At 14.7% G+C, this 24,754-nt stretch overlaps 4 protein-coding genes across 4 annotated transcripts, besides 58 other annotated features; 2 read left to right on the forward strand and 2 right to left on the reverse strand. All coding sequences in view use genetic code 6, as the record gives it.

Moving 5' to 3' along the window:
- The first annotated feature begins 157 nt into the window (after positions 1-157).
- Positions 158-219: a microsatellite.
- Positions 165-219: a microsatellite.
- Positions 199-243: a microsatellite.
- A 17-nt stretch (positions 244-260) lies between these two features.
- IMG5_016970 (hypothetical protein) lies at positions 261-895 on the forward strand (the record flags this gene model as incomplete). The annotated part of the gene is made up of 1 exon (XM_004039562.1): positions 261-895. A coding segment is annotated over one exon (635 nt), but the record flags the coding sequence as incomplete, so codon positions are not given.
- Positions 896-1,143: 248 nt separating this feature from the next.
- On the reverse strand, positions 1,144-2,850 carry IMG5_016980 (hypothetical protein). Its single transcript, XM_004039563.1, has 6 exons — positions 2,794-2,850; positions 2,304-2,641; positions 2,030-2,256; positions 1,556-1,917; positions 1,292-1,433; positions 1,144-1,230 (listed from the first exon to the last, which is right to left on the reverse strand). Exons 2-6 carry the CDS (start codon positions 2,637-2,639, stop codon positions 1,164-1,166), a joined length of 1,134 nt encoding a protein of 377 aa, XP_004039611.1. The 5' UTR covers positions 2,640-2,641; positions 2,794-2,850; the 3' UTR covers positions 1,144-1,163.
- Positions 1,448-1,533: a microsatellite.
- Positions 1,456-1,523: a microsatellite.
- Positions 1,941-2,028: a microsatellite.
- Positions 2,639-2,707: a microsatellite.
- Positions 2,802-2,853: a microsatellite.
- Positions 2,819-2,919: a microsatellite.
- Positions 2,821-2,865: a microsatellite.
- Positions 2,822-2,864: a microsatellite.
- Positions 2,834-2,863: a microsatellite.
- Positions 2,920-3,044: 125 nt separating the features above from the next.
- Positions 3,045-3,088: a microsatellite.
- Positions 3,083-3,135: a microsatellite.
- A 253-nt stretch (positions 3,136-3,388) lies between these two features.
- Positions 3,389-3,440: a microsatellite.
- A 99-nt stretch (positions 3,441-3,539) lies between these two features.
- Positions 3,540-3,581: a microsatellite.
- Positions 3,582-3,584: 3 nt separating this feature from the next.
- Positions 3,585-3,631: a microsatellite.
- Positions 3,632-3,722: 91 nt separating this feature from the next.
- Positions 3,723-3,764: a microsatellite.
- A 240-nt stretch (positions 3,765-4,004) lies between these two features.
- IMG5_016990 (protein kinase domain protein) lies at positions 4,005-14,235 on the reverse strand (the record flags this gene model as incomplete). Its single annotated transcript, XM_004039564.1, has 19 exons — positions 4,005-4,272; positions 4,324-4,443; positions 4,494-4,576; positions 4,633-4,725; positions 4,846-4,908; positions 4,963-5,043; positions 5,094-5,187; positions 5,726-6,084; positions 6,152-6,273; positions 6,350-6,455; positions 6,510-6,752; positions 6,846-7,186; positions 7,240-7,458; positions 7,523-7,813; positions 8,157-8,185; positions 11,924-12,588; positions 12,633-13,540; positions 13,588-13,919; positions 14,015-14,235. 16 exons carry the CDS (start codon positions 14,233-14,235, stop codon positions 4,651-4,653), a joined length of 4,149 nt encoding a protein of 1,382 aa, XP_004039612.1. The 3' UTR covers positions 4,005-4,272; positions 4,324-4,443; positions 4,494-4,576; positions 4,633-4,650.
- Positions 4,729-4,833: a microsatellite.
- Positions 4,741-4,837: a microsatellite.
- Positions 5,643-5,696: a microsatellite.
- Positions 6,307-6,345: a microsatellite.
- Positions 6,777-6,813: a microsatellite.
- Positions 7,827-7,863: a microsatellite.
- Positions 8,112-8,140: a microsatellite.
- Positions 9,080-9,126: a microsatellite.
- Positions 9,180-9,252: a microsatellite.
- Positions 9,186-9,236: a microsatellite.
- Positions 9,305-9,349: a microsatellite.
- Positions 9,747-9,801: a microsatellite.
- Positions 9,962-10,001: a microsatellite.
- Positions 10,740-10,777: a microsatellite.
- Positions 10,920-10,974: a microsatellite.
- Positions 10,936-10,974: a microsatellite.
- Positions 11,462-11,495: a microsatellite.
- Positions 11,466-11,493: a microsatellite.
- A 100-nt stretch (positions 14,236-14,335) lies between the features above and the next one.
- Positions 14,336-14,378: a microsatellite.
- Positions 14,351-14,393: a microsatellite.
- A 164-nt stretch (positions 14,394-14,557) lies between these two features.
- Positions 14,558-14,601: a microsatellite.
- Positions 14,596-14,645: a microsatellite.
- Positions 14,646-14,705: 60 nt separating this feature from the next.
- Positions 14,706-14,751: a microsatellite.
- Positions 14,752-15,463: 712 nt separating this feature from the next.
- Positions 15,464-15,502: a microsatellite.
- A 13-nt stretch (positions 15,503-15,515) lies between these two features.
- Positions 15,516-15,548: a microsatellite.
- Positions 15,549-18,278: 2,730 nt separating this feature from the next.
- Positions 18,279-18,343: a microsatellite.
- Positions 18,344-18,500: 157 nt separating this feature from the next.
- Positions 18,501-18,554: a microsatellite.
- Positions 18,555-19,541: 987 nt separating this feature from the next.
- Positions 19,542-19,589: a microsatellite.
- Positions 19,590-19,940: 351 nt separating this feature from the next.
- Positions 19,941-20,009: a microsatellite.
- Positions 19,942-20,009: a microsatellite.
- Positions 20,010-20,870: 861 nt separating this feature from the next.
- Positions 20,871-20,900: a microsatellite.
- Positions 20,872-20,927: a microsatellite.
- Positions 20,877-20,937: a microsatellite.
- Positions 20,938-20,999: 62 nt separating this feature from the next.
- Positions 21,000-21,039: a microsatellite.
- A 439-nt stretch (positions 21,040-21,478) lies between these two features.
- Positions 21,479-21,526: a microsatellite.
- Positions 21,527-22,247: 721 nt separating this feature from the next.
- Positions 22,248-22,303: a microsatellite.
- A 27-nt stretch (positions 22,304-22,330) lies between these two features.
- Positions 22,331-22,395: a microsatellite.
- Positions 22,350-22,404: a microsatellite.
- Positions 22,405-22,788: 384 nt separating this feature from the next.
- Positions 22,789-22,913: a microsatellite.
- Positions 22,914-23,650: 737 nt separating this feature from the next.
- Positions 23,651-23,695: a microsatellite.
- Positions 23,696-23,928: 233 nt separating this feature from the next.
- Positions 23,929-24,521, forward strand: IMG5_017000 (hypothetical protein; the record flags this gene model as incomplete). Its single annotated transcript, XM_004039565.1, has 4 exons — positions 23,929-24,069; positions 24,117-24,201; positions 24,248-24,312; positions 24,381-24,521. Coding segments are annotated over 4 exons (432 nt in total), but the record flags the coding sequence as incomplete, so codon positions are not given.
- Between the last annotated feature and the right edge of the window lie 233 nt (positions 24,522-24,754).

Genomic DNA, 24,754 nt, shown 5'->3' on the forward strand with positions numbered 1-24,754 from the left:
AATTTAGAAACATAAAATATAAACTAATAAATTTTTACTAATATCGATTAATGTTTAATCAAAAGCATTTATTAGTAATAGGAGATTCAGAATCAGAAATAGGTTATACAATAAATATAAATATATATGTATGCATATATAAAAATAAAGATAATACATATAATTATATATATATATATATATAAATATATATATATATATATTTATTTATATTTATATTTTTTAATTTAAATTTTTTTATTTTTTTTTATTTCTTATAGGTAATTAAATTATATAGAATTTTTCTGACACATGGAGAATTTGTCTAATTAGTTAAGTTAAAAACGCATAAGCCAATTTTCATTTAAATGTTGATTTTACATAAAATTTAAATTAAAAAGCATTAGAAGAAATTGTTAATAAAGTTAAAAATTTCCAAAAGCATTATGAATGTATCATTTATTTGCCGAATACATCAATCCCTACGTAAGATAATATAAATAGTGAAGATATATTTGATTAATATTAATTATAAAAATAAATAAATATGAACCCTTGTTTATTAACTGCAAATTTGGCAAATAAATATTTAACTAGTAATGGTGTTATTATGTTTATGGGAAATTAAAGCTCTTTTACTTAACCTTTATATGATAAAATAGCTTTTTCTCTGATATAAAATCAAGTCAATTTTCTTAATCTTTCTATGGGAGATAGAGAAACTATTGATATAGATTCTTTTTCGTTAAATTTATTATAAAATGATATAGAATAAGAAGATAATGATTAATAAAACTAATATAAATAAATTACTTAATTTATTAGAAGATGGGCTGAAGGTAAAAGTAGGCCAATTAGTGGAACATTTATTAAATTTAACAAAAAGAAAAATTAATATTACCCAGAACTTATATGAAAGTATTTATAATATTTTTATTATTAATATATAAATTAATTTTTCTATAAAAAAAAAAATATATTTAATAAAATAATAATTTCGAAGTACATTAAAAAAAAAAAGTTGATTTTATTAAATTTTTTAAAAAATAAAAAAACATGTATAATATATTAGAAAAAAAAAAAAAAAAATCAATTAATTGAATTATAATAAATAAAAAAATTTTTTTTCTCTTTTTTTTTTTTTTTTAATAATTTATAATATTTTTTTTATAAATCAAAATAATTCAATTGCTTTTATTTGCATCATATGCATCTCTTAAAACTCTAATAGCTTATAATACAATTTAAATTCTTGTTTTTTTTTTTTTTTAAAAAAAAAAAATTAATATAAATTTAAAAAGTAAATAGATACTCTTCATTGTATTTAGAAATAAGTTCTTTATGTCTATCAACTCTAGCTGATAATTTTTTTTTTTCGTTTTCTAAATTCTATTCATTAGTACTTAAATCTTAATTTAAACTATCAAGTAATTCATTAACAACAACAATATTAGCTTTTTTTTATAAAATATTTATTATATATAATATATATATATATATATATATTTTTATATATATATATATATATTTATATATTTATATATTTAAATATTTTTTTTTTAATTATTTTTTATACCTTCAAGTCCTTTTATTCTATTTTAAGTTCCAGGAATAACTGTATTTTAAAGACTTTCTGCAATTTCTTATTTAGCTTTTTTTTAATTTTCTAATTCTTCTTATTATCTTTCAAAATTAGATCTTAGTTAAACTTATTGATTAACTAAATAATCTCTGATCTCTCTAACTGCATTTATAGCTCTTTAAATTGAACTTTATTCACTTTAAGCATTTAATTAAGACATAACTAAAATAGCAGGTTTTACCATCAAAAGGTGATCTTTTCTTAATCCAGCCACTGATTTAGTTAATTTTTAAGCAAAAGCAGTAAATTATGAACTTACTTAAGCAAAGCTTTCTAATTAAGCATTTTCATAATGTCTTATTATTTAAAAATTAATAAAATATAAATATAAATATAAAATATAAATAAAAATATATATATATATATATATATATATATATATATATATATATTTATATATATATATACTATTAAGCCTATTCTAATTTTATTAAAGCGGCAGAAAGAGCATCAATAGCATCAGAAAAATCATTATTTTCCTTTAAGAATTTTTCGTTTAAAGCATTTAATTATTATGAAAGTAAATCAATTGCTTCTTTTGTGGATTTAAGTAAGTTTTATTATTCCTAAAGATTAGAATATTCAGTATCTAATTCTTAATTTAATTATTCTAATTATTCTTAAGTATTTTTAATCTATTATTTTTATATTTACAATGTTAAAATAAAAATTATAATTATACTTAATTTTTCAATGTATTAATTAAGCTTTCGAAGTTTTAAATATTTAAAAGATAATCAGTTTCGTCTTTTATAAAACTTTCATCTTCTAATTCTTTAGCTTCTACTAAAGCACTTCTGAGTTCTTCTAATGCATTGAATAAATCAGAATATTCATATTTTACAGAAGTTCCTAATGCTATCATATTTATTAAAGCACGTCCAAGGGAGGATTTTTAAAGAACTTATGAAGATTTTTCCTTGTTTAATTTTGATTGATTAGGTAAAGAAGTTATTGCGACTACAGATTAGGTAATTAAAGCTAATAATAATATTGAAGATAATAATTTTGTGTTCATTTCTTTTTTTATATATATATTTTATTTATTTAATATTTATATATATATATTTTTTTTTTTTCTTTTATTTTATTAAGTATTTAAAAAACAAGTTTTTTTCGTTTGTTTTTTTTTACTTTTTTAATTAAACATTAAACATATATTGAAAAATTACCTTTTTAGTTTTGTTTTGTGTTTAGTTTTTTTGTTTTTGTTTTTATTTTTATTTTTTTTTATTTTTTTTTTAATGTTTTCTTTCTATTTATTTATTTTTTATAATATATATGCTTTTTTTTATTTTAATTAAAAAAAGAAAGAAAAAAAAGCTTAAAATAAAAGAAAAACTATTTATACATATTTAAAAACAGACTTTTTTTACCGTTTTAATTAAAAAAAATAAAAACGCACATTTTATAAATAAATAGTTTATTTAATTATTTTATTGTATTATTAAATTATTTATTTTATTAAATTAAAAAAAATTTCTAATAAAATTAAAAAAAAGTTAATTATAAAAAAGAATAAAAAATAAAAAAATAAACATAAATTATAATTAGAAATCCAATATTCTTTGATAAACCTTTAAAACAATTTTAATCTAATTTAAATTATGTCAATTTTTTAATATTTAATAATTCAAATTATATATTTGCAATAATAACCTTTTTATGTATTATAAATTAAAGATTCAATTTTTTTAAAATATTTTTTATTATGAATGAATATTTTATAAAAAAAAATATAGATAAAAATAATAAATAATTTTTTTTAAAATAATAAAAAAATATGTATATTAAAAATAATTAATTAAAATATTTATATATTTATTTTAAAAGAATTATTATTAAATTAATTACAATTATTTTAAAAAAATATTAGATAAACTTGAAAAATATATTTATCCATCCTTTTTTTTATTTCAAATATTATATAATTATAATATTAAATAATTAAATAATAAATTAAATTTAATTTTATTTATTTTAATTATAATTTTTTAATTATTTTTTATTAAAAAATTAATTAAAATTAAGATTTATAATATCATGTATTTAATATAATGTTTTAATAAAAAAATAAATAAAAAAATTATAAAATAAAAGGATATATAATATATCTATATAATATATATATATATATATATATTTTAAATTTTAATTTTTATATTTTTAAAATAATATATATATAATTATAATTTTAATTTATACTTTTTAACATTAGATAATTTTTTTTTTATATATAAATTATATTTAATTATTAAAAATTTATTTCTATATTTCTTATATTTATAATTATAATTAATATTTTTTATTGATTTATAGTATATACAAATAAATAAAAATAATAATATTTTTTAACTATTCAATATACACAATAATAGTAATTATAATCTAATAAATTTATTTTTGATTAATTTTTTTAAAAAATATATATTTATATTATTTCTATATAATAAATATATATATGTAAAAAAAAAACAACAACAAATAATTTTTTCATTAGAATGCTATAAAATTAAAACAAATCAATCTCTATTTGTAATAGAATTTAAATGTTCTTCAATTTCCTAAACTGTTAATTTTCTAAATTTAGGATTTCTAGCACTTACGACTCCGATTTCAATATCAGTTGGTTTAAAATCACTAGATAAAACCTAATATTATTAATAATTATATTTATTTGTTTTTTAATTTAATAAAAATACATTTTAAAGTGTTGAAATAGCTAATTAAACAGTTTAATTAAAATCTAAATCTTTTTATTTTTTTAATTATTTTTCTAAATAACAAACAGATTCCATTTCTTTAACTCCAGCAGCACAAGCCTTTTTTATTTATTTTAATTATAATTTCCTTTATATTTTTTTTTTTTTACTTTATAACCACAATAAAATCCTGAAGGATCATTTTTATATAATCTAGGTCCTAATTCATCATCAATAGCACAAAGAATAGTTTCTATTATTAAATAATAACATAATAAAATTAATATATATAATTAAAAATAAAATTACCAACACCATAAGGTCTCATCATAGCTTTTTATGTATAAACTTAAGCAATATCAGCTAATCTTAAAGATAATTAATCTACAGGAATATAGTGTCCTTTATATTTATAAAATATATGTAAATAGATATATAAATGTATAATATAGATTAATATATATATATATATATATATTATATTTATATATATATATATATATATAATATTATAAATTATACCATTTTTTAATTTATATTCAGCAGCTTCTGATCTTAATCTTGTTACAATAGCTTTCGCATCAGCTTTTTTTAATAACATTTTAATATTTTAATATATTTATAAATATTGAAAAATACGATAAATTCCTGTTGTAACTGCTCCAATACGATCACTTATTTAGAAATATTAGTCACTGACGTGTCATCAATAAATTTATCCTTTAATAATATTAATGTATTTAATAAATAGATCTCTTTATATAATTTACTTAAACACGCTTTTCAGTTACAATTGCGACTGAATCATTTCCTCTTACTCCTACTGTGGTTAATCCTGAATTTTTTACAGCTGCAAATGCATATCTTTTTTTTTTTTTTTTTTTAATGTTTTTTAAATATTTTTATTTCTATGTTAATTTTTTTTATTATTTACAAACTTATATCAACTTCCCTTCTGGAGAAAAAACTGCAATTTAACTTTCGTATCCGCTCATTTATTATTTATTTTATATTTGTTTTTTTTTGTTTTAAAGAAATAAGAAATATTTATTTAATTTTATTAATTTTTTATATCAATTAAAAGATTTAATTTTTTATTTTATTTTTTCTTGAATTTATATATTAAGATCAGAATTATAAATAATAATAAAAATATAAAATAATCTAAAAAAATTTTTTTTTTTTTTTTTTTTTAAAACCCAAAAAATAAAATAAATATATTGTTGTTTTAATAAATAATAATATATAAAAAAAATATAAATCGATACATCTATATATAAATAAATAAAATTAAAATAAATGTATCTAATTAATATTTTTATATAAAAAAAATAAAATATATAAAAAAAATAAAATTTATTAAAAAAAAAAAAAAAATCATTTAAATTAATTCAAAAAATACCTAAACTTTTCTATTAATATATCAACCCCCTCTTCCTATTCTTATTCCTATTATTATAGTCCATTTTCATCTCCGAATTCTCTATCTTCATCACCTACAGCAATTAAAACTAGACTCAACCATTACATAACTTATAAAAATTCATAATAGAAAATTCCTTCGAATCCTAAAAATTTATCTTCAGCTAATAATTCCATAAAGCATGTATTAACGATTTCTTCTACATTTTCTCCTTTAAATCCGGCTTCAGAAATCAAGTTTTTTACTTATTCTTTTAACATATGGTATTTTCTATCTGCTATTTAAACAGATTCGGATAATTTATCACTAAAAATTTAAATTAAAGTATCAGAATTTTCCTTAATATTAATGGAAAAAAAATAAATAAAAAAATACAAGTTTAATATATAAATTTAATATATTTACACGAATAAAATTCATTAATATAATATCGAATTTCATATGCTTTTAAAATTCGCTTAATTCATCTTCATTATTATCTATATTAACTATTTTTTTTACAATTTTACCCAAACTCATATCAAAACCTAAATAATTATTTTAAAATTTAAAAAAATTCCATATATATATATATATATATATATATATATATATATATAATACTTTCACCATCACTCATTAAATTTATAGTTTACAAATATTCAGTTGCTTTTAAAATAATAAAAACAAATTCTGGAAATTTAATTCCATATTTTATATCTAAAGTAGCCTAAAAAAATTATATTAATAATTTATTTTTTTTAGATTAAAAAAAATTATTTACACTAACAGTATTAACTCTTTTATCTTCCATCCCATAAAATTCAAGAAAAGAAAAAACATTTTAAGAATCTTTCATTATTTCATAAAACTTCAAAAAATGCATAACATCCTATAAAGGAATTGCAATTTCATCTTTTTTATCAGTTTATTATATATAAAGCATTGAATATTAAAAAAAAATTTCATATAATTTGTTCATATTTTCACTTAAACTTGAACTTATTTTAGATTTAATATTGCTTTACTATAAAAATAAAAATATACAAATTATATATATATATATATATATATATATATATATATATTTATGTTTATATTTATTATTAATTATATTTACAAATTCTAAAAATTATTCAGCCTTAGGATTATTTTCAATAACAGCCCATAAAGTTTCATATGTAAAAGGACAGAAACTTCCTGATGAGTTTTCTTTTTTTATTTCAGCTTCTTATTATTATAATTATTGTGATAAATGTTCAGGAATTTTCATCCCTTCTTTGATTTTTTTTAACACTTCTTCTTAAGATATTACCATTGGATTAATATCTACTTTAAAATTGGGATTATTATTAATTTAAATAATCTTCTATTCATCAGTTTTTTCATCTTTTACTACCTATTCTAGAATATATGAAATATCTCCAAAAGGTAATTAAATTTCATGACTATATATATGACCTGCACCTTCTGCACTTTAATATATATAATATATTTAATAATACATTAAAAACATTATATTTACTCTTATTCTTATAATTATAAAACAAATTAATTTTTATAATCAGCAGAATTAAATTCAAATTATTTAAGTTCTTTAAACATCTAATATTTAATTGAAACTTAATAAGAAAACTTTAAATCTTTTCTTTTGTCTTTTTCTTTTTCTTTAAAAAAAGTAAAACTAACCAACATTTTATTCCTATCTTTTCCAAATCCTTATTCAAACCATTCTTTTTTTATTATTATTTATTAATTCATATATATTAATTTAAAAGTATTTATATTATAAATTACTTTTATGTTCCTCAGTTTATATCATATTAGGTTTTTATAATTCTACATAAATTTACGAATCTTCAGTTTCTTCTTGCTCTTTAAAAAAATGACATATTTTTGATTATGGATGAGGAACAAAGTCGTATAGTTTTAATTTTAATAATACAGGAAGGTAATTTCCGGCTGGATATTTGGTTTTACCATAAAGTTTTGCCGCTGTTAATGCTAACCAAGTGAAATCATTTAATGCTTAACCTACGTTTATTGTTAATTTTAAATCTTCAACTTATACTTTCAGTTTCATTTTATCTAATTATTTATTTATATATATATATATATATATATATATATATATATATTTTATTTTTTTATTTTTTTTTTACAAATAAAATGTATAATTTTTACAATCACTTATATTAAATATATATGTTTTTTTGTTATAAATATAAATACTTATAATTTGTTGTTTGTATAATTTTTTTATATTTTTTTTTTTTCATTAAAATGTCTCATTTTTATAATTCTTTTTTTGATAAAAAAAAATAAATAAAATTATTCTCATAAATATACTAAATATAATAAAAAAATTATAATATTATTAGTAAAAATAATTAAATTTTTATAATTAAATATTTTTGTCATTTCTATATACTTTTTTATAAATCAAATTTGGCATAATCACTATATTATTATAAATTTTATAAATTTTAATAATATTTTTCAAACTGTATTTTTTCTTTTCTATTTTTCCAAATTTTAAAAATTACGAAAATAAAACCACAAACAACTATTATTTTACAAACAAAGTTTAAAATAAGTATAGGAAAGAAACATTAAACAATAACATATAAATTTTCGAAACTAATATAATTACTTTCTAATTCTTAATTCAAGTTATTGTTATATTTACCCTTTTTTTATTTTATTTTTTTGTAAGTTTATTTAATTTACTTTATCAATAGACATTATTTAAAAAGTTTTATTATTTTATATATTTGTTTGTCTTATTTTTTAAGCTTATAATTAATTTAACAGTATAATAGTAATTAAAATAAGTATTATTTTCATTTTTTTTATTTTATTGTAGTTTAAAAAAATAACTTAAATAAATTTTAACAATAAAAAAAAACTTAAAATAATAATATTTTTTAAATTTTATTTTTTTATTAATCAATCAAAATAAATAGAGCTAAATAAATAATTATGAATTCAAATTATTATACTTATATATATACATTATTTATTTCATATATAGATTTTATAAAAAACAAACAAAAATATATTTCTATACAAGATATTTTATTTATTATATATAGAAATAATAATAAGTATAAGTTTAAAGCTTGCTATATTTTTATATTGACTATTTTTTGTTTTTTTTAAAAAATATAATATATTATTTATGTATTGATTTTTAATTATGTTAAATTAAACGCTATTATCCATTTTTTATTATATATTAATTATTATTAAAGAAAATTAATATATATATATAGTTTATTTATTATAATTGAAAAGCTTATAGTGTATATTCCTATGTATTTAGTGCTATTGCAAAAATATTTGTATTACTATTTTTAAAATAAATTAATTAAAATTAATATTAATTTTAAAATAAATATATAAGAAAATTTTATAATTTAAAAAAAAAATATAAAATAGAGATATAACAAAAAAATAAATATATATTAATAAATATATATATATATATATATATATATATATATTATATCTAAATAATTATTATATTCAAGCCCTTATCAATTATTATTAATTTATTTGATTTTATTAATACTATGGTTATGAATATTATTAATATTATTAATATTATTATATTATTATATTTTATTCGTATTATTTTCTTTCTTTTCTATTCTTTAAATATTTACTAATAATATAAATAAATCCGATTATCATTGTAAATTTAAAAACTACTAAAACAATAATTAAAGTAATTTAAATATAATCATATTATTCCAATTTAATTTCTTCTAAACCCATATCACTAAATTCTTAAAAAAAATCGTAATTAGGATTTTCGGATTAATAATTATTCAAAGTATCATTTTTTTCTATTTTTTCGTTATTTTATAGATTTTAATATGTTCCTATTGTTTACGTTTAAGTTTAAGTTTAATTATATATTTAAATTTCTTTTGCAAATTATTTATTTACAAATATAATGTTTATTAATGCCATTATTATAATTTTTTTCATTTTTCTTTTATTTTTTATATATATAATTAAATAAATTAAAATATTATCATATAAAAAAATTAAAATTATTGTATATTAAATAGAGAAAACAAAAAAATAATATATAATACTATTTTTTTTTCTTTATTATTTCTATTTTAATGAAAAATAATATATATTATTAAAAAAAATAAAGTATTTTAAATAATATACAAAAAAAATGATATAGAAATCTATTTAAAAATAAGAAACTATACCTTCTTAATAATAAAATTAATAATTATAATAATAATATTAATAAGCAAATTAAATTTTATAAGAATTAGTTTAATATAATAACTAAATAAAAAATACTAAACAAGAAATTTTATCAATTTTAAAAAATATATATTAAAAACCAATTCCTAATATTAAAGAAATAGATAGTTTTTAATAAATATAAATTATTGAAAGAAATAAGGAAAATTAATAAATTAATGATAAAAATTAAGAAGAAATAGGAAAAAATAATTCAAAAATTTAAAAAACTTCTTTTTTAAATAAATTTTAAAATCAAAATATTAAGGAAAAAAATAGTATTATATAAAATGAAAAACTTCAAAATAAAACTGAAGATATTTTATAAGAAAAAATATAATAAAAAAATAGATTATAAATTAAAAGTATTAATGAATATTTGTGTCTGAATTAAATAAAATTCTAACTATAAGATAAATAATAAATATTTCATTAAAAAATTTAAGATTTAAAATAAAATATAGAATAAAAGGAAAAAATTGTTAAATTAAATGATTAAATTAACAATGTTTTATCTTATTATTAATAAAAATATTCATACAATAATTATAAAAAATAAATGAAAATAGTTGATAAAGTTAAATTTAAGATTTAATAATGGATATTAAAAAAAGAATAAAAAAATCAAATATGTTAATAAAATTGAATAATATTTTATATTTAATAGTATAATAAAAACTAAATTTAAGTTTTATTTTTATTTTATATTTAAATAATATATATATATATTTTTATTTATATAATATTTTAAGTAAAAATACATATTTCTAATATAAAATAAAAATGAGGTAAATAAAATAATCTAATAAATTTAAATATATTATTAAGCAATATACAAGAAATAGAGCAAAATATAAAATTACATAACGATAAACTTTAAAATAAAATGAATAATAAAAAATTAGATTTAATTTATGATTTCTAAACAAAATTAGTAGAAAAAAAATTATATAAATAAAATATTTATATAAAAAAAAGTTTAAAAACTAATAAAAAGATAAATCTAATTTTTTAAAATAAAAAAAATGTGGTTTTAAATTTTAGAATGAATGGTATTGTTTTTTAGAAGAAGCTTTATACCTTTTCTAATTAGGTTTTGCAAATATAAAAATATTAAAAGAAAAATAAGAAACTAATGTTTAAAAACTTCTTGAATTATTCTAATATATAATTATAGATGAAAAATATGAAAACCTATGTACTTTTAATATTTATAGTGATTTTAGGTAATAAGGATTATTTTTGAAAAGAATTCCTATATAATAATATTATAAAAGAATATAAAATTGTGAAATATATGAACTTTTGTAAAAAAATATTCATTTAGAATATGAAGATTCATTTTAGGAATTAGAAAATGTATTTTTTAATAAATGTCCATTTTTTGTAGTTTTTAAAGGAAACTAGGAATATGAAAATAATTAATTTGATTATATATTAATAATTTTAGAAAGGTATAATATATTTATTATTATTTTTTTTTATTATTTTTTTTTTTTTTTAAAAAAAAAAAAAAGCCAAGAAGATTTAACATTTGATTAATTAAAAAATATATAAAAAATAAGAGAAAAATATAGAATAAAACTATGTATAAAAGACAATTAAATATATAATATAATAAACTTAAATAATTTTTGAATAGAAAAATACATAAAAAATTTTCATTTTTTCATTTTTTTTTTTTTTTCAAAAAATTTCATCCCATTTAGGATTATAATTTCTATGTTTTATATTATCGATTTTTAAAGACTATATATTTTCCTTATCAAGTTAATTTAATATAGAAATACTTTATTTTTCTAAATCCTATATATCATTTTAACTTAAAAAACATATTTTAGGAGGAATCCAATTTGGCTATATTTTCTATTCTAATAATTTATTCTATTTTTTTATTTATAAATAAAAATATCAAATAAAATATACAATACCCATTCAAAATTTTCAAACCAAACATGATTTTTAAGACTCTAAAAAGACCCTCCGAGTCTATTTTCGGGTACTTTCGATAAAACCTATGTAATGAAACTTATAGCATTTTAATCTTACACAAAACTAGGAAATGTTACACTACTTTTAATAATTTACTCATAAATTTCATATGGATCTTCCACATCTTCCGCAAAAGGTACTCCTCCACACATAAACTCATAAAGACATATTCCCACTGACCAAATATCTACATAAAATCCATATCCTTTTCCTTAAATAATTTCGGGTGCCATATAATGTGGTGTACCTATTATTGTAAAAGTTTTATTAATAATTTAAGAATTTTTATTTTTCATAATTTTAGCAGTTCCCATATCTATAATTTTCAAATATCCTTTATTATCAACCATAATATTTTCAGGTTTAATATCTCTATATATAATATTATTCTAATGTAAATATTCCAAACCTAAAATCATCTAAGAAACATAAAACATAGAATCTTAAGAACTTAATAAGTCTATTTCTCTAATAACATCAAATAATTCCATCCCTTAAATAAATTCAAGTAAAAAATATATACATCTCTCATCTTTAAAAGATCTCAAAAATTTCATAATAAATATAAAATTAGAAAAATCCATTACTTTTTTCTCATTCTATATATATGAAAAAATACTATCTGTATATAAAAAAAATATACTATTATGTGCTATTCTAACATTTATTCAGCTACCATTTGTTTAGAAATACATTTTAAAGCATAAAGTGTGCTATTAGTCTTTTCTTTACACAAATAAACACAACCAAATTATCCTTAACCTAGTTTTTTTAAAATAATTAAATCCTATAATTACATCTTATTAACTTTCTATTATAAATGATCATGTTCTATTTATTGTTTTTCCCCTTATATTTAATTATTATTAATTAATTTTTATAAATCTCCAAAAAAACTCTCTAAATCATCCCTTTTAATCAATCCTATTATTGAGTTTTAATCAGCCAATACGTCTTCTTCGAAATTTCTTATTTAGTTTTATTAAAAAACCTCTTAAATACCTAAAACATGCCGTTATTTACCTAAAAAAGTCTATTTTCCTTAATAAAAAATATTCCCTTCAATCACTATTATGATATAATCTTTCCAAAAACATCCCTTTTTAATTACTACACCTTATTTTTTCTAAAAACAGAAAAACTCTAAACAATCAATCAATAAATTCTATTGATTTTTCTATAAAATCTAAAACTCACGAGTCTATTCTAAACTCCATCTAGCTAGATTCTTATAAATAATCTTATCTACTTTATCCCCAAGAATTCTCGTCAAATCATCTCTCGCCAATGCTAGACATTTTACATCAGTTTTCGCTTTTATACTCATAGTACGCTTCTAATCTCCATGTAATAGTCCTTTTTCTCCAAAAGAATCGCCTTATTATAGTATTCGGACCTCTTTATTATCTTTTAAACAAGAAACTTAACCTTCTTTTATTATATAGAAAGAAGAAGCATTATCATTTTCATTTACAATAGTCTAATCTTTTAAAAATTTCTAATCAATTAAAACCTCAGCAATTAAATTCTTTTGTTCGTAAGTAAATTTCTCTAAATATATAAATAAATATAACTAGAAAAATCATTTTTTTAAATACGAAAAAATTTATGATTATCAATAAATTAACGATTAGTTTAATATTCTTTAGTAATCATTTCTTCGACCATACTTCTAAAAGTATTTCTATTAATTCCCCATAAAAAAGCATTCTTCTAAAGCTTTACAAGATGCGCTTCTGGGCGCGTTATATAAAAGTGCTAATTCACCAAAACCCTAGCCTGGAAGAATTGTTTTTTAACTTTGTTTTTGACAGAAACTTAAATTTAACCTTTTTCTAAAATAAAAAAAGAAGTAGCATTTGTATCTTCTTTAATTATATATTCTTCTTTAGATAATTAACAATAGAACATTTAATTTACTAAAGCTTCCCTGTATATATATAAATATTTATATATATATAAATATATATTTATTTATTTATATTTTTTAATTATTAATTATTAATTTTTATTTTATCTTTTTACAATTAATCATTTTTTAAATTATAAAAAACAAAATGATTCTTTAAACATTAAATTATAAATTTTATATCTAAATATGCTTTTTTTTTAGGAATTTCATTGTAGTTTTCTTCTATTTTAAAATCATATCTAAATGCTGCGTTTATACATTGTCTTTTTAAAACTCTTCTTTTCTATTTTTTTTTTTATTTTAAAAAAAAAAATATTTTAATAATTTACGTCATTTGGTGAATATGTTTTTTCTTATTAGTTTAGATTATATAATTATAATTTTAAATCTTTATAAGATTACAAATTTTATTTTTTATCTTCCATTTAGGTATTTTTATCTTCTATATATTTTTATTTATTTTCCATTTTTTTTATTATTTTTATTTTTTTTTAATATTATTTCAAAATAATATTAAAATTTAATTAATTTTTTAAACTTAATTATTAAATTATTTAAAAAATATCTATTGAAGTTAAAAAAAAATGAATTAAATTAAATAGGTTTTAAATAATTTTATTTAAAGATAGTTTTTCTTTATCTAATAATTTTAGTAAATAATATAAATAATTAAAATTATAAATAAAAATTAAAATTTAAAATATTAATATTTAATTTTTATAAATATTATTATTATATATTTTTTAATTAAAATAGCTAAAAATATATTTTAAAAAGTATATTAATTTTTCTTTACAAATAATCTTTGTATTTATAATATTAATTGTTGTATTTATAATCAATTTTGTATAAATTATATAAAAAGCTATTTTTTTAATGCGTAAACATTATTTTAATGATTTTTATATATATATATCTTCTTAAATATAATTAATATCACATGATAATTTATTTATTAAATTGAAAAAAAAAGATATGAAATAAAATAAAATTAAATTTTTAGTTTATTAACACGATATTTTAGTTTATAATTCAATGATTCTTAGTATTTGCGTTAACATTTTATTATTTAATATTTATAATGTCTTTTTATGTGTTAACATTTATTTAATATAAGTTTTTAAATTAAGTTAATTATATTCTATTTAAATTTATATTTATTTTTATAAATGGTAAAATTATTTTATTTAAATAGCAATAATATTTATAAATACTATTTATTTAATGTTAACTATTGCTAATATATTTCTAATTTAATTTATAAAACAAAATTAAAACAAATAAATTTTTAATTATCCTTTTCCTGAAAAATTAATATATATTTTATTTTAAGAATTATTATTATGTTTTTTACTAATTATTAAATAAATAATAATAATTATATATATTTTCAATCAAATTTTTAAACATAATATTCCCTTTTTGTAATAATTTACTTTTTTAAGATTAAAAGTTTAATAGTTTTATGAAATTTATATAAATAATTTAAATAAATAACTAATAATAATATCTTATAAATTTACAATAACTTTATATCAATTAATAATCTTTAAAAATTCAATAAAAATATATTAAATAAATTAAAAAATAAATAAATAAATAATTGAAATCATAATTTAATAAACAATTTTTAATAAAAATTATTTATTTTTAATCTTTTGAGCTTATTTATATTTTAATATCCTTCTTTTATATTAATTATTATATTTACTATTTTTATAATATATAAATAGAAATAATTATTTTATATAGTTTTATGTTTAGTTTTACTTTTAATAAAATAATAATATTTTTATTATAAGTTTATAATAATAATTAAAAGTATTTATTAATTATTTATTTTTAAATTTTATTATTAGATTTTCTTCTTAATAATTAATTTATAAAAGGACTTTTATTGAAAAAAATACTTTATTTTAATTTTTAAGTTAATTAAATATTATTAAAAATTAATGTTTTATTAATATAATAGAAACTAATTTACATGAAATCATAAAAAATTATAATAATTTTTTAATTCTTATATATTAAATGTTTAAATTATAAAATTATATAAAATAAATTATACAAATTTCATTATAATAATATATTTAATTTTAACAGTTAATAATATTGTAATATATAATATTTTATATATGGATTCCATTATTTTAAAAAAAAAAAAAAAATTGATATTTATGTGTTTTATAGTTATTTGGTATTATTTAATTATAATTTTAATATTCAATTATCAAATAAATAATTTAATTATACAATAATTATATATTTTAATTTCTATTTAATCATTCTTTTTATTGTTTTATTTTATATTTTTTATTATAAAAAAATTAAATAATTATTCTAATATACCATAAAATTAAGTAATTTTTTGCTTTTGTTTTGTTTTCAATTTAAATATTAATTTATATTTTTTTTTGAATAATATTATAGTTAATTTAGTTAGTTAAAAAAAAAAAATTAAATTATTAATGGGAAATTGTAACTATTAATAATAAGAATCAAACTTAAATTAATTAAAAATAAAAATATTAACATAAAATAGTTTCTTATATTAAAAACTATTAAGCCAAAAAGAATAATTTATATAGTTTATAAATGATAAATTTTTAAATATTACCTTACCTAATTTTCTTGAATATAAAAACACTTTAATTTCTTTAATTTAATAAAATTTCAAAAAATTAAGCTCAAATAGTACTTTAAAAAATCAAATGCTTTAACTTTTAAACGACATTTAATATTCTGAAAAGTATTATTTAGAGATGAATTAAAAATCAAACAATCTAATTATAAAAAAATCTAAAAAAGCATTCAAATAAATAATAATAATGCAAATAACTAAAAATAAGTAACTTTTTATATATAGAATTTGCCAGCTTTTTTACTAAATTATAACCTAAATTTTCACAAATTAAAATAACAAATAATAGACTAATAGTTTCCATATTCTTTTTATATATAATATATTTACTTAAATAATACATAATGTATTAATTTTCATAATTAAATCAATAATATAAAAGAATAATTTTGAAATATATTTTAACGAAAGTGATATTTAATTGAATTTCTTTTGTGGGTAAATTACAGAAATACTTCTATTTACAAAAAAAATACCGTTTTATTTCTAAAATACAGTATAATAGAAATACTAATAAAAAGTTTAAAGCATTTAATTTAGTAATTTAGTAAATTTTTAAGACTAAAATAATATTTTGAATACTATTATAGGAGAATATATATAAGATGAAGATGATTTTAATTTCGCCTAAAAATGTAAATAATTACTTGATTAATAATTTGATGCTTATTTTATTGAAATAAGAGAAGTCTTTTTTTAATAATTAGATAAGAAATTTATTTTTAAAAAAATTAAAGGAATTTATAAACTGAAATAATTAATGAAAATAAACCTCGAAAAAAAATCTATTCATTCCATTTTTTAATAAAATAAACATTTTTTGGATTAACCTGATAATTTTTACCAGTGCTTTTAAATTTTAATTAAATAATTTTTTAAAGATAATTAAAATAACTCTTTTTAACGAAATAAAATTCTCTTACTTTATGAAGAACTTTAATTAATTAATGAAATCTATATAGAAAATACTTTCATTTCCCATTTATAAGAATTAATTAGATTAACTTTAGGGTTAGATGATGATAATTAATAAAATCAGAAATTAACATATATATGATATTTCAAAAATATTGATAAAGTGCTTAAAATCTATTATTCTTTCTTATAAGTTATTTTTTAAATAGTTTATATATATATTTAAATATAAATTATTATTCTTTGTTATTAAAATATATAGAAATAGTGTTTATTTGTAATAAAAAACTTATCTTTAAATATTATTAATGCATACTATAAAATTTTTAATAAAAATCTGCAATTCTATATAAATTTTTATCATTTTTTTTAATTAGCTTTTGTAAGTAATATATCTTCTATTTATAATTTTTATTTAGCTATATTATCCAAATATTATTAATTTTTATTTTATATATTTTCTTCTACTACTTTTAAAATAGTTATTTTCTTAATCTATATATATTTTATATATTATTTTAAATTACGGTTTACTTTATTATTATAATATATATTTACTTAATTGTACATGATATAAAAATTTAAACCTATACCAAAAACGAAGGCTTTTTATATCTTTTGAATTATAAAATTATAATAAAAATAAATTTAATACCAATTAATATTTATCAATTGAATAGTTTAATTTCTATTATAAAATAATAAATATAAAATTTATCTACATATTATATAACCTATCTTAAATAATCAATTTATAAAAAAGTTGTTATTTTTTATTTTAAACTCATATTATTGTATTTAATATATATTTTTTTATGTTTTATTATAATATATATATATTATAATTTATCAATATATTATTTTTTATATTATTAAATATTATATAATTTTATATTTATTTATTTAATGTTTTTTTATATAAATATTAAATAATCTAATTTATATTTATTCTTAGTTTATAATAAATTTATTTGATAAATAAGAAATACAAAAAAAAATTAATTAATTTTTATTTAAAATATATTTCTTTTAAAATAAATTATTATATATATATATTTTCTGATATATATATATATATATATATATATATATATATAAAAAAAAAATATCATTCTATCTTCCATGAAATTTATGTTTAATACATTGGATTATATATTTCGATTTCGTCTTATTCATCTAATTATTTATATATATCATTTATTTCTTAAATATCACAAAATTAGTTTATTTATTTTTATATTTATTCAGCTTTTGAATCAAATTTACTCTATAAATATATTTAAAAAATAAAAATAAAATATATTTACAATTATAGTTTCCCATAAACTTTTATTTTCATAATCAAAAATATCAAAATCAACTTTTTTTTATTAATAAAAATTAGTAAAATTTTAAATTAAAAATTGCACATTTTATGACTATTTTTAAAATAATAATATTCTATCTAAAAAAAAAATTACTTTTTCAAATTATTTTTTTAATACTTTTTCTGATTTTTAAAAATTTTTAAGAGTTTTTTAAACTTTTAAAAGATCTTTAATAACATTTTTGAATTAATTCTATTTTTTTGAGAACATTTTTTCATGAATTTTAGTATTACTCTATTAATTTTTATTAGTTTTAGCTATATTTTCCCATTATTTAATAATTTCCTAACTATACTTAAAGAAACACTTTAAATTTTTTTTAAAATTAACGTAATTATCCACATCAGCAGCTTCATTTAAATTAATTCCGCATTAAACAGATTTGACTTTAAGTATAAGAAAAATTTTTTCAATACAATAATAAATCCTTGTATCAAAAACTTAATAAAACTAAAAATAAAGCTAGCAAATAATTTATAAAATAGGTTAAAAAAGTTCTTCAAACTACAAAAAAGCAGCTTTTTATAATTTAGTGAAATTTTCAAAGCATTATAAATGAAATTATTATGCGAAATTTTTCTTAGCGGATTTATTTATAAGTATATTCTTTTTTATTTTTTTAAAATTCTATATTTTATTTACTAAAGATTAATCACTAAAAAGTTTCTCGTTTATAAAAGTTTCTATAAAATTAACATTTACATTCTATATTTTTAAATATGTATATATATAAATAAAAATATATATATATATATATATATATATTTAGTTAAATTTTTTTACTTTACATTCATCATCATATATATCAATAATTCTTGCTAAATCTGTCCATATTTTTATTTCTTAAGTTAAATTTTCAGTTATAATCCTTGAAGTATCTAATGTCCTTTCTAATTTTTTACTTTCATTTATCCAATCGTCAATCATTTTATGAAATACATTAAATATTTCAAGACTTTTATTAATATTTTTATTCATGTTTTATATTAAATTAAAGAAATTTTAAGGCAATTTTAACCATTAAAAATTCATTTAATTTCTGTGGCTTTATTACTATGTTTAAGGTCTTAGTGTTTAAGCTTAATCAGGCATATTTACTAATAATTTATAAAAAGAATATATATATATATATATATTAAATATTTATATATTTATATACATATTATATATTTATATATATATATAAATTTATTTTCTCATATATTTATATAGTAATATATATAATTATTTTTACATTTTTTATATATATTTTGTATTATTTTTATAATTTTTACATTTTTCAAAAAAATTCTTTTTGAAAAAACTTGTTGAATTTCTCATTAAATTACTTTGATTATTATTAAAATCATTATTTAAAATTTCTTATTTTTTAATATCATTATTTTCTTATATTTATTCATTTTTCTATTATATATTTTCTTTATTTAGCTTCTGTTATTTATCTTTTTTTTATATATCTATATTAATTTCTTATTTTTCTTATTATTATTATATGTTTTTTTTATAATATTTTTATATATCTTCATCTGAATCTTCTTCTGTTTATTAATCATTTTCATTAATATTTAACTATTCCATTCTCTTTTGATATTCTTATAGTTAGTACATTTCATTTTCTTTATTTTTTATTTATATTAATATTCCACTCCATATTTAATATGTTTAAATTTAATAATAAAATAATCTATTAACTTAATTTAATTTTTAATTAAAAAGTTTTTTGATTTTATATTAAAAAAAAAACCTTTTGAAAGTTCAATTAATTCATATTTTGTTAAAAATTTAAATAATAATTATGAATTCTATTCGATAAATTTCTCTAACATTCTTAAATTATCAAATTTTCTCTTTGATTAATTGACTTTTCGCATTGACATTTTATTTTTAGAAGTAAAAATAATATATATATATGTAAAAAAAAAAAATTATTAATATAATAAATTATTAACAAAAATTAAAAAAGTAAATCAATATAATATTATTTTTAAAAATATATTTAAAACATAAAAAATTAAAATATTTAAATATATATAAAAAAAAAGTAAGAATATATATATATAAATATATTTATATAAAAATAAATTTATATATAATTAATTTATAATTAACTAATGTATTAGATATATTTCTATAATCTTATAAAATTAATAAAATAATATTATAAATGTTTAATAATATAAAAAATTAAATAAATGTATAAAAAATCTAAATAAATACTTCAATTAAACTATCTAATTTAGTGATTTTCTTCTTCAATTTTCTTAATTACCTCATCATTAACTTAATTACTTTAATAAGCTATATTATAATCAAAAGCTTTTAAAAGTGTTTATTCAAACTTATTCCCATTAACTTAAATTGACTTTTATTTAATATCTTTTTTATTTTTATTAAATAAATATTTTCCTTAAAAAATTAAATTTAAAGACACACTATCATTATCTTAAAAAAAGAACAAAATATCATCCAAAAAATCATCAAAAGTGATTTCTTTTAAACAATTTCCTTCCAAATCCCACATAATTAAATTCATTTATAAAAATCCTATTGAAAAAACAGAATATTAACTAAATTTAATCTACATAAAATTTCCTTTATAACACACATTATTATTCGCTCTTACTCTTTCTACAAAAACTCCATCATTATTTTCAATTTTTATTTTTTAATTATTTTTTATTTTTATTTTCTACATTTCTTTTTCTTCCGAAATAATTAAATTCTCATCTAAAAAATCTACATCTATACATTAAATTTTAATATTTGTTTAAATTTTTTATTTCAATAATCCTTATTATATACAAAAAATTAAAATTTAGCCATTTTAATTTCCTAAATATAAATTTCCTTAGCATTTTTTACTTTAAACAAAACAATTTATTTACTCATCTTCTTTTTCGTTTTTTATACTATAAAATTCCTTTTATTAAAAAACTTCTTAAATCAATAAAGTACTAAAAAAAAAGTTTAAATTTTTAAATTTGAATCGTGTATAATTACTAAACTATTATCTTAAGAAAAAAGAACATTTTTTATTGCCTTTTAAAATAACTATATAACCTTTAAACATTTGCCCGTCAAAGTTTCATATATTATTAGCTTTCCAGTATCTGATCCTGCTATAAAATATACTCCATTACACGAGATTGATGTAGATGTGATATTTTCAGTTACTTTTAGCCTTAATAGAACTTTTTATGTAAATAGATTCCATAGTATTAGATCTGGTTGACAAAAACAAACAGCTATTGAATATATATAATTTATACTTAATGTATTTTTTTAAATTTTAAAATTTATTTAATTTTAATCTTTTGCAAATTATTGAAAATTTAAAACTTCAAATAATTAAAAGGATTTTTCTTAAGGACATATAATTAAATATTCTTTTTTGGACATTTTTTGTTATTTTAAGTAATATAATATATTTTTGTTATTTTATATTTATATATTTTTATATTTTTGAAAATTTTTAATTTAATTAAATTAATTTAAACAAAATAAAAATATATGAATTAAAAAATAATATATATATATATATAAATTATTAAATAATTTATATATATATATATATATATATTTATTTGTTTGTTTTTTTCAATATAATTTAAATAATTCATCTAAAATATTTTATTCCTTACCATCATAAGATTAAATTATATTATATTAAATACCCGGATAAAGTATTTCTTCAACAATTTATTTTTCAAATAATAAATTCTATATATAATTATTAACCACTTATTATTTTTATTTTCTCTAAAAATTAGATCTATGAATAAACTCACATTTTCCATCATCTTTATCACATATATTTAGTAAGAAATTGATACAAAAAAGACCATTTTTTTAATTATAAGTTTAATCTTTTCGTATATTTGGCTAATAAAAATTTAATTATTCTTCAGAAAAAATTAATTTTCATCTTTTTTTTATTCTAAAAATTATTGTCTCTTTATTAATAATTATTATTATATTAACTCCTTTAATTTTATGAATTATTATTATTATTATAGTAAGAAGGTCTTTATATTTTATAATTATTATTATTATTATATTAATATCCTTCTTTTTAATAATTATTATTATAAGGATATCTACTTACTTATTAAAAAGTTCGATTATTATTATTTTAATCATTATTATTATTTTATATATTTTCTGGTTAATAATTTTATTAATAATAGGGTTTTCTTTAATATTTATTTTATAATTAATCACCTTCATTTTAGTCTTTTTACTAAAAATTTTATTCATTTTAGTCTTAACTTTTATTATCTCTATTATAATTTTAATTTTCATCTTTAAAATTTTAACTCTTTGTAAAATTATTTGATTAATAAGTATTTCTTTATGTATTATATTAGTTATTATATTAAAAATTAGTTCTTTATTAAGGTGTATAACTCTTTTAATTTTACGAAAAACTATTTCTTTAAAAATTATTTTTTTAACCATCATCTTGATTATTCCTTTATGTGTTAGTTTCTTATTAGGGATTATTTAAACCTGTACTAAGTCCTTATTTTTATCGATTATCGAATGAATTACTATTTCTTTAAAATTAGCTTGGTTAATTATATTATTTATTATAAAATCCTTAATTATTATTAAATCTGTTATAACTACCCTAATCGTTTCTTTGGAAATTTTGACTGTATTAAAGTCTACCTTCTTGATTATTATTTTTAAAATTTGTATTGTATTTTTAAGGACTTCTCGATTGACTTTAAAATATTTATTATGAAAAGTTTCCTGATCTTGGTGTGTAATTATTATTTGATCTTTAATATTTATTATCGAAACTATTTTATTATGACATTTTGTTTTTTTTAAAAAAAAGATTTTTTTATAACAAAAAATTTTTTTTTTTTTTTTTTTTTATAAATTATTAAAAAAAAACTCGATTAAATAAAAAATTAATTAATAATTTTTTTTTTAGATATATATATATTATAGTTTTTATATAATTTTATTAAAAATAAAATAATTTTTTCTATAATATATTAATTATAATAAAAATTTAATAAATACAAAAAAAAATATTACTAAAATAAAATTATAAAAATAAAAAAAATAAAAAAATATATTAATAAATATAAAAATGTTTGAAGAATCTATATACAACCTTATCCCCAAAGAATATGTTATTCCGCCTAAACCTTAAAAGTATAGATCTAAATATCCTCATGACTTATTTCCTACAGGTTCAACTTTAATACATCATACAACATCAAGACCTAATGTAAAATAAAAAAAAAATATATTATAATATAAAATAATAATAAAAAGGTTGCTAATTTAAGTGGAGATTACACTTTAGTAAAAGGACCTCATTGTCATAAAGATAATAATAAAACATTTGGAAGTGTAAAAGGTATATTAAAATAATTTATATATTTATATTTAAAAATATATATAAGGAAATAATAAATGTAACTCAACTGAATTTTTGAAAAAAAATAGTGGATTAATGGGATCTAATTAAGTATTTAAATTATTTATATATATTAAATTTAAAATATAATACATAAATGTATTATAATAATATTAAAGTTACCTGAAAAAAAAATATTCAAATATTCTGATTCAGAAAATAGAAAAGAATTTATTCCTAAAATAAATGACAAACCGATAATGGGTTAAGTGTCTAAAAAAAACTATATTTTAAGTAATGCAGCGGAAATAATATTAAGCGTAAATTATATTTTATAAAAAATATTAAAAAAATCAAATTATTAAAATAAAAAAAAGGCTCCAAAAGAAATATAATAATAAGAAAGTTATTTATTAAAAAAAGATTATGGAAAAATACCTGAATATTTAAAGAAAAATAAAAAATAATTAGAAAATGACTATAAATATATATAACAATAATATTAATAAGAATAAAAATAAAACTAAAGGTATATATAAATATATAAATAAAT

The sequence above is a fragment of the Ichthyophthirius multifiliis genome (assembly GCF_000220395.1).
Source record: "Ichthyophthirius multifiliis unplaced genomic scaffold scaff_1120509249620, whole genome shotgun sequence".
Taxonomy (NCBI): domain Eukaryota; phylum Ciliophora; class Oligohymenophorea; order Hymenostomatida; genus Ichthyophthirius; species Ichthyophthirius multifiliis.